This window comes from Haliotis rufescens, unplaced genomic scaffold, assembly GCF_023055435.1.
Source record: "Haliotis rufescens isolate VD_foot unplaced genomic scaffold, xgHalRufe1.0.p SCAF_11, whole genome shotgun sequence".
NCBI classification, from domain to species: domain Eukaryota; kingdom Metazoa; phylum Mollusca; class Gastropoda; order Lepetellida; family Haliotidae; genus Haliotis; species Haliotis rufescens.
Genome location: NW_025963791.1, coordinates 24,964,372 through 24,976,969, shown reverse-complemented (window position 1 = coordinate 24,976,969; position 12,598 = coordinate 24,964,372). Strand labels below are relative to the sequence as shown.

The 12,598-nt window shown below is 41.4% G+C and overlaps 1 protein-coding gene across 1 annotated transcript in view; it reads left to right on the top strand.

Moving 5' to 3' along the window:
• The first annotated feature begins 774 nt into the window (after window positions 1-774).
• LOC124132778 (neuropeptide SIFamide receptor-like) overlaps window positions 775-12,598 on the top strand; it is a 77,867-nt gene continuing 66,043 nt past the window's right edge. The window contains exon 1 of the mRNA XM_046496900.2: window positions 775-1,426. Coding sequence (XP_046352856.1) covers window positions 1,120-1,426 — 307 coding nt within the window. The 5' untranslated portion in view covers window positions 775-1,119. The remainder of the gene's footprint in view (window positions 1,427-12,598) is intronic.

Sequence of the window (12,598 nt, the reverse complement as noted above, 5' to 3'; positions counted from 1 at the left end):
CGAACATGAGAATACGTAAACCCTCCTTCTTGTCTTCTGCAAATGTTTTTAGTTTCAAAGTGGCGTTGAGCCCAAGTGTATTTTCACTCTCTTAAATTCGCTATTTGAATAAATATGCAGAGAAACTGTTACACCCAGTTAGTAAAGGCTATTGATATCAAGGCTAACCTCAAATAAGGGACTGACGTCATCATTAACTGTTTCCAATGTAATTAATATGGTTAACCAAAAAAACAAAACAATAACTAAACTACCAAAATATTCGAAACACCTTTCATCACATGTGAGAAGTCAAATATATTTTTTTTGTCAAGAAACCAGAATAATTATCTCAAGAAATGGAGAAAAATGTGTTTTACTAGACCCCTTGAAGAAAAATGTTATCGTTTATAACTGTATAAAGCTTTTACATAAAATTGTGTGAAGTTAATCTTTACCATTACCACGACCAATTGTTAAACAATTATCTCAATTATCAATTTAGTACAAATTCTCTTCCAACAATCATGTAAAGTTGAAGTACGCCCACTTCAAGGATTCATCATATTACAGTTTACACCCATGATCTACAGTTGTACTTCAGGGGAGTAATTTAACTAGAGCACTTTGTATCCCGTTGATTGACATCGTACGTGAAGGCACTGACGGTTTCATTAGGACAGGACTGTGGGTATTCGTTACCAAGGCGAATCGCTTCCCTCGCCATCAGGAGGAAACGTCCCCGGGCAGAGTGAGCTAGAATCAAGGTCTGTAAACGCAGCTGGTTGTGTTACTGACATGTCATGTCCATAAGAGGCGGGCACCGCACCTGTCAGTTTCAGCTCAACCTGTGTGTTGCACCACATAGCATCACTGAGTAGCATTATCAAACTTCATTCACAGCGTGCTGCTTCTTCTCCAAGTGTGAGGCGAGGATGCCGAGGGTGCTGTCAAGTGTCTCTTGCGATCCCACTCGTTTATTGACCAGCGTGAAGTGCTTGAGTAAAAGTGTCGCCACGATGTTTGTTTTCCTTCACTTCGAGGAATAGTTACCAAGAACAGATTGGACATAAAACTAATAGTGAGATATTGTGACGATAGTGTGAAAGCCGGGAGACTGCTTTGTTTTAGAATTAAAAAATGGAGATAACAACCTGGACAACGTTGACTGAAAATGCGACGTCTCCGGATAACTGGACGGACTTGTCGGAAAGGCTATTTTATCCTTTAGTGAAACAACCTACCTACATGGTGACAATATTAACACTGGCATACGGTACCGTCTTCATACTTGCTGTCTTAGGGAACACCAGCGTCATTGCAGTTATCTATCGTGATCGTCGCTTCCATACCGTAACATACGTCCTGCTGGCAAATCTTGCTGTTGCTGACGTAATGGTTGCTGTATTCTGTCTACCCATTACGCTGATGACCAATCTCTTTAACGGTGAGTACCCTATCTTACCTTGATATTTCTGGAATCACTAATCGTGGTGTGTTACCTTCTTGGAACATAATTCACAAATTGATTGTTAAGTGGATGTGATTATTTAAGTAGAGAGTCTAGCGTATCAATTAGGTTTACTTAACAAGAGGTCAGTGAGGGGTCAGCGTGCACAATGTGTCACATCTGAGAAGTTCCGGTATAAGCAGGATGTATTTAAATTAATCTTATGTTCGGATACACTTCATAACTATGATAAATTCAAAAGTACGTGCATGTAATGCAAGTTAAAACCTTGTAAAAATGGGGTGAGGTGAGGTGAAATGAGGTTTAACGTCGCTTCCAAGATTATTTCACTTATAAAGCGACGTGCATGCACGTGTTTGTACTAGTCCGGAGTGATGCCGATTTATAGTGCTAGCCCACTGAGATACCATGCCGAATTATATACCATGGATACCCACTCAGATACGGTATACTGACTCCGAGCCGACCAGTCCATGTTTTAGCCCCTTAATACCCAGTGCCAAACAGGGTTACAGCAAGTACTATCTTTTAACGTCTTTTGATGTGACGCCGCCGGCGATCGAACCCCGGACCCTTTCACTCTCCGGGCGGACGCGGTCATCATATGAAACTGATATATATTGATTTGTGGTTATTATTGATTTTGGTCGTCCATCTTCATTAAAATTTAACAACATGGCTCAAATAATCATCTGACATACATGCATTTAGAAATTGCCATTTGATACAGTTTCTTAATCGAGTTCTTGCATCGAAATGCTCTACCATATGAACAAAAACGTATCATTTTAAGGATTAGCTACTGGAGTTAAATCATAACAGTTAACCCTAATAAAATTATGTATACATTCAGGTAACGTAAATTTAAATCATCAGAAATAATCATAGAAACATGCTGAAATCCACATTGACAGGACCGCCTCCGGAATCCAGTGAGGAGAGCGTCTACCCGGGGAGAGCGAATGGATCGATCCCTGGTCGCGTCATATATTTATTATTTCTTGTTACCATGCCTGGCACTCGGCATTCAAGGATTCATTGGATCGCAATCATGTAATGCTTCTGATTGGGGTATTCATGTTAAACTGCGGCGTGGTTTCTCAGTGGGCTAGCACTATAAAACTGACACGAATTCGGACCAGTACAAGCAGATAACCACACACCCACCCACATGCTCTCGACGCACATTTCATCTTCTGGGAAATGAATGAAAAGACCATCACTGACAACTTGCAAAGGCATGTGTCAAATTTGAAAGCATGTTGTCATTGTGACCTCGTTTAATTTAATGTACGTCTTCAATCGGGGAAAAGGAATCCCTTTAAACCGTAGGCTGGAAAGAACATCAGTCGTTGCCTGTCGTTTAACCCTCCATCGTGTGTGTGTGTCGGTTTTTGATTGTCGTAAGAGGCGACTAACGGGATCGGATGGTCAGGCCCGCTGACTTAGTTGATGCATGTCATCTGTCCCAATTGCGTGGATCGATGCTCATGATAGTAATCACTGGATTGTCTCGTCCAGACTCGATTATTTACAGACTGCCGTCATATTGCTGAGTGTAGCGTTAAACAACCATCCAATATCTCACTTTCTCTCCGTTAAAGGCGACTAACGGGACTCTTCTCTCGCTTCGTAAAAGGCTACCATGCTTGTCGTAAGAGGCGACTTACGGGATCGGTTGGTCAGGCTCGCTAACTTTTATGCATGTCATCATCCCAATTTCGTGGATTGATGATGCTCATGTTGTCAATCACTGGATTGTCTGGTCCGGCCTCGATTATTTACAGACCGCCGTTACATAGCGGAAATATTGTTGAGTGCGGCGTTAAACAACAAACAAACATCGAGCTGATTTCATTCTGGTCTATGAACAGACCCTAGAAGATCCGGGGTAGAATAGGTCTTCAGCAACCCATGCTTCCCGTAAAAGGCGAGTATGCTTGTCGTGAGAGGCGACTAACGGGATCGGGTGGTCAGGCTCTCTGACTTGGTTGATGCAGGTCATCGATCCCAATTGCGTGGATCGATGCTTATGACATCAGTCACTGGATTGTCTGGTCCAGACTCGATTATTTTAGAGACCGCATTCATATAGCTGGAATATCGCTTGAGTGCGGCGTAAAACAAAAACCAACCAACAAACTGTATAAACAAAGCTTACTGCTATAACTTAGATTCCAGTTATATACCGGGGGTATGTAAATACTCAAGTCTAGACCAGACAATCCAGTGATTGGGATCGATGACATGCATCAACCAAGTCAGCAAGCACGACCACCCGATCCCGTTAGTCGCCTCTTACGACAAGCATAGTCGCCTTTTACAGCAAGCATGGGTTGCTGAATACCTATTCTAACCCGTATCTTCACGGGTCCAACATACATTTGACATACATGGCATCCATACCAGCATTATGTATACATTGAAGGTGTCCCCACACCTAATGAAACGGTCGTGTTTTAACTGTATCCGCTTTCAAGGCACAGCCGGCCCTGCAAATTAAGCCACGCCCCCTCATTCGCGCTTTTAAGATTCGTTTGGGTTGTCACAAATACAGACCCCAAAATACGTACTTTTATTCAAGCACAACAGCGTTAAGTTTACTTTTTGACACGTTTTTCTCGGCCTACATGTACGTATTGTACATCATACTGGCTACATAATTAAATAAGAAACATCTATTACTATTTTTCACAATACTTCCGCTCTTAGGACACGTAGCGAAATCATTACATAATGAATAATATCCTAATGCCTCACAAAATATAAACCTAATTGGCCACGCACATAATATAGTAGCATAATAAATGTTTTAAATCTGCACATTTGTAACTGGTGCGAAGAATTTTTATATGTACAATGGAGTAGTGATCCGTTTGACAGTTACTCATGATACCAACCACTGGTTTTCTGCTCCATATTCGATTATGTACAGGTCGCCGTATCGTAGATGGCAAATTGTTGACTGCGGCGTTAAACAACATAAAAACAAATGGATAGGGGTCCCCGTGGGGTCGTTGATCAAACTATCAACCACTGTTTTATTGTGTCCCAGAATCAATTATTTACAGACCGCCGTGACTTAGTCGGAATATTGGCGACTATGGTGTTAAGCAATGAAACTGTCTTGAACAAATCCTGTTTCTTCGAATCTAATTAGAGTTTTAAACTAAGTGACAGTACACCATCCACCAGTAAAAATGTATCGGTATGCTTATTATTCTACCTGCTCATATTTCTCGCTCGTAATGTTGTTAAAGCGCATTTCGTCAGAGCTTTGTTGTCATTTCAACATATAAACGCCAGTCCAGAACAAAACATTTGGCCTTTTGATTTAATGAACATTACGCTCTATCTCTGCAATAAAACTGTAAGATATCAGAAAAAATAAACTGCTACGTTTGATAAAGCCATAGCTAATGCAGTTTACTTCAGAATTTGTGATATTTATAATAACGTTAAATGTCACGTGAGATGATATGGCGCAATACCCATTACTCCCTATTCTTAACCAGACCGCCTCCGTTGTCTACTGGCAGAGCGTCTGTCCGCATAGCGGAAAGGTCGGGGGTTCGATCCCCGGCCGCATCAAACCAAAAGACGGTGAAAGAAGTCCCTGTCTGGGACTCGGCATTAAGGGGGTTAAATAAGGACTGGTGTGCTCGGAGTCAGTATACTGTGTCTGAGTGGGGTATTCATGTTAAACTGTGGCATGGTGTCTCAGTGGGCTAGCACTGTAAAATCGGCACACACACATACGTGCATTCACATCTCTACGTAAGTGCAATAATGTTGAACGCAACATTAAACCCCATTTCACGTCTCCTTTTTTAACCATTCCAACTTTAATTGATATTGACATACCAAACCTCTATTACATAAGTGTGTATGTCCATAAGGATCCCAAGAGAGATCATGTAGTTTGAGTGGGTCCAAGCACACAATTTATTATCACCGTATCGGACTGTTTGTTTGTTGCTGGAGTGTATGTTCTCTCAATTACTGCCTACACACTTGGCGATAACGATGCAAATGTACGGTGCCTGTGGTTGTTAAATCAAGCTGTGATGTTAATGCTCGTCCTATGGGCAGGCTCAATGTGATAAGCTTAGTTTCATTACAACACGAGCGTAAGATCTATAGAATCAATACCCTGAGCAAAGGATTTATATCTCAAATGGATAAATGTCGACATCAGCTATAAGCAACAGAGCACGGGGCTACTCAATTACGTAAATCCCGACCAAAAGATACGATGACTTGACAGTATATTAGGTCTAGCTATAGACGACATCGCTTTATCTTACGGATAGTACGTTGATGGAGAAAAGAAATGATTACACGTTTTGTTTAATCTCATACCATACTCAAATAGCTAATAATTTGGTAATGTAACATCCCTGTACGTCTAACGTACAATCATAGTTACCAAAATAGCTGACTCTTCAATATCGACGAAGATCACGTTAAGGTCTCCTCGTCTATTAGTATCTGCCCTGTCTTCCTGGGGCAGTAATTATCACTTTCCCGTTAGAGGTAACCAGGTAATGTGTCATTGGACCTTGTGTACTGTAAATCTTTGATATTCCTGACGGGTTGGTCTTCAGACACAGAATGTGATGATCTTCCAACGACCTTTAAACACGCCAAAAACATCTTCATTGAAATAAAGAACGCCGCGATTACAACACAACAGCATGTTAAGATTTACTTGAGCATAATGTAGTGACTGTATCAAGCAGCATACTGGAATGGGAAGCTCATTTTTCCGAGGCAAGTGACTTAACTGACTGTAAAAGTCCAGTTTCCAACCCTTGCCGAATTTGGCTGGAAGTTCCGGGCTCGACCGTAGCGCAACCAGTGGCTATTACGAGCTATGTCCCTTCTATGTCCCTCCTACTGACCAATCAGGTACCACCTCTCGTGTCATTTGCATTTGCTTCAAATAAATGGCGGCGCCCTGTGGAGACGATCGATGATTAATATATATATATATATATATATATATATATATATATATATATATATATATATACATTGTAATAAAAAGGGTTTTACTTCGCAAAATGTATCAAATCACGACATTTTACGAACCGGATGTCAATTTCGTTGTACGATTGTGATTGGACTATGCACAGACTCGTTAGTCAAGCCACAACATATCTCCATAATTCCAGCCTAGTTCGGCAAGAGTGGAAACTGGACTTTTACAGTCAGTTAACTCTCTTGCTCGGTTAATTCGGGAAGATGGGGAAGGTTTATGGAACGTGCCCCTCATGCGACCTCTATTCCTAAATCATGGGTATTAGATAATATTTGCATGTTTTATGTCAATGTCCGTGTCAAATCCGAAGTGTGAGTATGGTTTTCGTGTGGTTTTAGCAATATTCCTACACCAAACGTTTTGTCGGTATACATGATAAGCAAACGTTATAACCCCAAAGCTTTTGATTGACACAAAATGATCTTCTCACTATTCCAAATCCTTAGTAAGAGTCGAATGTTGACATGACACACAACAATTTTCTCACTTTATATCCCAAACCCATAAGAAACAGAACAATCTTCTCACTGTCCCAAACCCTTATAACACCGGACAATCTTCACACTGACCCAAACCCTTAGTAAGTGTCGTTTGTTCATTTGACACAGAACAACCTTCTCACTATCCCAAACACTTATGACACAGGACAATCCCAAACCCCAAGTAGAGTCGAATGTTGAAATGACAATCATGTCACTATCCCAAACCATTCGAACGAGTTGAATGTTGATATGTGATACAGTGAACCATGTTCTCACTATTCCAAACCCTTTGAAGGAAATGTATGTTGATAAAGCAAACAACACGAATCTCACTATTCCATCCTCGTGGGGACCCGGGGAAGATAAACAAGAATGTGTCCTCAGCACCCCGTTGCTGGTCGTAAAAGGCGACCAAATTGGACAGCCTGTTTGCCTTGGGCTGCAACCATGTGTCGGCAGAGGAAGGGAGTCTGGTGGTTGAGGGCGATGGAGTAAGCAATAGTGATCCTTAGTCCAACACACCACTTCGACCCTAACTTTGCTTGGACGGGCAGTAGAACTGGCCGGATTCTATCAATTGACTGGTCATGTCATGCCCAGTGCATAAACCTTTTCGCATAAACGTTTTGTGTTTAAAAATAAATTTACTCATCATGTCTATAATATCTGTATCAATCTATAAAAAAAACTAGCTTAGAGCCCTATGCTGCCCTGCTGATTGGAGAACTGCTGCAGCAAAAGACTGTCCTTGTTGACACTCAATGGTGGGTGGGAAAAAGGTGTGCAGAATCAATTTCCTTTCGACATGGCTTCCCAACACCCTAGTTCAAAAAGACCAGACATAGAGACTGACCAAAATACTACGCCCACTCGATCCGACTATTGGCCACTTTTCTTGGTTGTAGAAGCTTTTCATGAAGAACCCATAAAATTGAGTGAGTGAGTTGGGTTTAACGGTGCTTTTAACAGTATTACAGTTATATCGCGGTGTGTCAGCTTAATGTGGGAGGAAAGCCCGAAGTGATGCCGGTATCAGACGTTTACCACTTCGGTGAAACCCACGAGCATGGGTATGATGCTGACAAACCTAGAAACATAATTGGGGCGAACCGGGATTCAAACCCACAATCATAGGTTTCTGGAGTGCCCAAGGGACGCAACTCTGCACAGCGAATCGCGCAGTCTTAGACGACTCGGCCACCCGTGCCCGGTGCAATATCAAGGTTGTTGTCTCAGTGCAAAAGACACTGAACTCGTGTAAGGGCATTGTCCGTGACAGAGCTCGGTGTCTGTTCGGCATGTCCAAAGATGATATAGCCAAGGAACTTGAACAACAGTCGGTCACAGTTGTCAAACGATTTACCTTCAAGAAGGATGGGGTGGTCCAACCGACCAACACCTACCTCTTCACTTTTGCACGAACTTCTATTCCTGAATCTTTTACTGTAACATCGGAGTGGAGGTGTATATTCCACCCCCTTGCTGCACCTGCCAAGCATTGCGACATGGATCCAAGTCCTTCCACGCCTCTGCTGTTTGTTACCGCTGCGCTGACAAGAACGAGACCACTGACAGCAGGAAGGATGTGAAGTGTTCAAACTGCGGCACGAACCATATGTTCACTGTATATTCCACCTTCCTCAACTATCCGTCAATCAGATCTTCAGACTTTGTACGATCATCATGGGCAATTTAAACGGTCATAACTCCCTGTGGGGGAGTACTGATAGAAATAATGAGGGAAAAGTCCTTGAAGATTTTATCACAGACAACGATTTAAGCATCTTCAATGATGGTTCTATCTTCATCTCGCCACTGGCACATACTCTGCCCCAGAACACTGACAGATTCAAAATTTTAAATGAATTTGACAGGTCGGTCCATGTTGACCATTGTGGAAGTGTACATTTTCCAACAATACTTCCAACTATTAATCCGTCTGACAAGCAACCTTCAACAAGGTGGAACTTTACAAAAGCCAATTGGTCTTTATTCCAAAAACTAAAACCTGACAGTTTCAGGAATGTTCCCAATCCTATACATTTTTTTTCAGATAAATGAAATACTATTGGAGACGAAAGCATTCCTAAGTCCTATACCAATCCTCATATACCGAAAATGATTGTAAACAAGCCAGGAAAAACAGGAAGAAAGCCGAGAAATATTTTCGACGACATCCAACTGTCCACAATTTGAATTGTGCGACATACCTTTAAAAAATAAACTGTGTTTCCAAAATCAATTCCTGCACACCCATGTCCAAGGTGTGAAACATGATTCAAAGGTCATCATCTCAAAGATGGGAATTTTCCTCCTTCGTGGCACAATGCGATTATTATTCCTATTCCAAAACCTGGACGGGATCATACAGATCCATCCAATTACCGTCCAATATCATTAACTAGCTGTGTTTGTAAAACCATGGCGCGCATGGTCAACAATCGATTAGTCTGTTACTTGGAGATCAATTACTTACTCAGTGACATTCAGTGTCGTTTCAGAAAAAAACAGAAGTACAATTGACTATTTGGTGCGTTGAGAATCACTTTATTAAAAATTTCATTGCCAACAAACAACATACTGTATCAATCTGTTTCGATCTAGAGAAGGCATGTGATACAACGTGGAAACATGGTATTTTAAAAGATTTGCATAAATTTGGATTGAGGGGCAGATTACCTCAATTCAATCTCAACAACAGACAATTTCAAGTATGAGTGAGCTCTACTTTGTCTGATCATTTCGATCCAGATCAGGGCGTCCTTAAAGGCAGCATACTATCAGTCACACGTTTCAGCATCAAAGTTATAGTGTTACTAAAGTATTGAACATTAGCGTTGATGCTTCAGTTTTCGTGGACGATTTCAACATTTCTTGTCGTGGTAAGAATATGAATATCATAGAAAGACAGCTACAGCTCTGTCTTAACAAAATTCAAAAACGGGCGAACGAAAACGTCTTCAAGTTTTCTAAATCCGAAACAAGCTGTATTCACTTTTGTAGTAAATATAAACCTCACAAGGATCTAGATTTGTTTTTAGATGGTATTTCTATCAAGGTAGTAGATCTAGAGGAGGCCAAATTCCTGGGCCTCATATTTGACCGTCATCTCACATTCTCACTACATATTAAATATCTAAAGGAAAAGTGCCTGAAGGCTCTCAACTTGTTAAAAGTCGTTTCAAATTCCAAGTGGGGAGAGGATCAGACAACACTTGTACAGATCGCTAATACGCTCCAAACTGGACTATGGTTCCATTGTCTATGGAGGAGCCTGCAAAAGCAATTTAGAAAAATACGGCGCTGTCTTGAAGCTTTTAGGACCTCTCCTGTGGACAGTTTGTACGTGGAGGCTGATGAGTCTTCACTTGAACAGTGCCACATTAAACTTTCACTGCAAAACATCACTAAATTGTATTGAAATAAATCAAATCCAGCATACAATTGCGTTTTCCGCCCTCCGGATGAAAACCTCTTTCAAAATCTGTCCAACATGATTCACCCTCTCAGAATCTGAATTCAACCACACATAACTGCAGCTAAAACAGATCTAAATATAATATCACCTTATCGTCATCTGTCTTCTGCTCCCTGGCAGATGGTGAAGCCAGAGATAGACCTCTCTCTTACCTAAATAAAAAAATCCGAAACAAATCCTTACGTTTATCAACAAGCTTACAGCCTATTGCGAGCTCATTATAATTCTCACAGGTGCTCGCTTTATAAGTGCAATAATCTGAGTGGTGATCTCTCAACAAGGGAAGCAGTCCTGGTGCTTTAAGCCGGTTCCTGACTGTTCTGGTGCTGAAACGACGATTTGTCAACCACAGCTGTTTCAAACGAGTACTTGTTAAAAAGGGTTCTCGGCGTATGAGACGAAGAAGGTCCCTGTCGTCGCAATGTGTCGTCGCAGGATGTCTTCCGGATCCGGGACGGCCCTTCACATCACCGGTCTAAGCATGTTTCTTGACTAAACGGCTTACGACAGTGTGATGATACCCCAGATTCAGACCAATGGCATTACAAGACATTCCTGCGTTATGCATACCGATTATTTGCCATCTTGTGCCGTTTGATAATCGCCTTCGAGCCATGGTCACACAATGTCATGTAATAACTGTTTATAACCGAGCTTAAGAAGGCAATTTTAACGTGTGGATATACTGCTTTTGGAGATACACGAGGGTAGCATGCTGCACGGGCATATACCACGCGTGGCACGTGAGATTTAGTCACGCATGACTTATTACATCATCTCGAGAAATCTTCCCGTAATTATCTTTCATGACTGTTACAAATATTGGAACCGACCAATAATGAAATATATTAGAGTGTGCTTTTTTTCTTAGTGTATATATACCGTCCTGAAAAAAAGAGTTAGCGTAGAGTAGGGTCAATGTGACAGATATTTCAGCACTCGTGGCGTTTCAAAGTATACTGCTGCCATTTTGGTATTATCTGTGCATGTCATTGTTGGGATTGGCGCCTTGGGATTTTTCGGAATATCTGTGTAGATCTTAGTAACAAGTGGAATACTTTTGGAATTTATGTGGCATACAAAGTAATTTATTGGTTGTTTTTTTATGTAATGAGTGAGTGATTTGGGTTTTAACGCCGTTTGTAACAGTATTCTATTTCTGTGATGGCGTGTCTGCTCAAAGGAAAAACAAACCGTTACGTAAAAGGAGAAAGCCAAAAGTGACGCAGGTCTCACACGCAGGTCTCACACGCTTGCCACTTTGTTGAAACCCACGAGCACTGACAATGTGCCGACAAACCTAGAACCATAATCGGTGCAAGCCGGTATTCGAACCCACAACCATAGGTTCCTGACGTGTCCAAGTTAACACATTGAATTCCTGCGCCATGCTTGTTATATAATGAGAACAAAACCGATAGGGTAGATTCATATTCCACTCTGTGCAAAAGTATAAATGAGCGACAAAATCCTTTCCATAATCATTAACTAACAGTGACAAAAATTTCAATTTCCTAAGAAATCTCTACTAAATCCTGATGTAAAATGTTTAACACCTATTAGTTATGCTAAAGACCACGAAACTGTTTTTCATACAGGTACATGTATTACTTGCATGCTAAAGGTCAGTGTTGACGATTGGAGCCAAACCATAGGCGTAAGTTCATGAAGATGCTGCTTTGAATGAATGTTTTTACGCTATCGTCTGCCATATTCCAGCTTCATCACGACGGCCTCTAAATCGATCTGCATCATAATCAGTGGTAGACAGCATGACCCATGCAGTTCAGGATTCATTGATAAACTGACCCGTGAAGATTCCGGGGTAGAGTAGGTCTTAAGCAACCCATGCTTGCCGTAAAAGGCGACTATGCTTGTCGTAAAAGGCGTCTAACGGGATCGGGATACATGTCATCGATCCCAAATGCGCGGATCGATGCTCATGATGTCAATCACTGGATTGTCTGATCCAGAGTCGATTATTAACAGACCGCCGTCATATAGCTGGAATATTGCTGAGTGCGGCGTTAAACAACAAACAAACAAACAAACATTGACAAACTATATAGTTATCAACCAGATAACATTCTCTTTTTCATCGGAGACCCGTGAAGATCCGGGGTAGAATAGGTCTTTAGCAACTC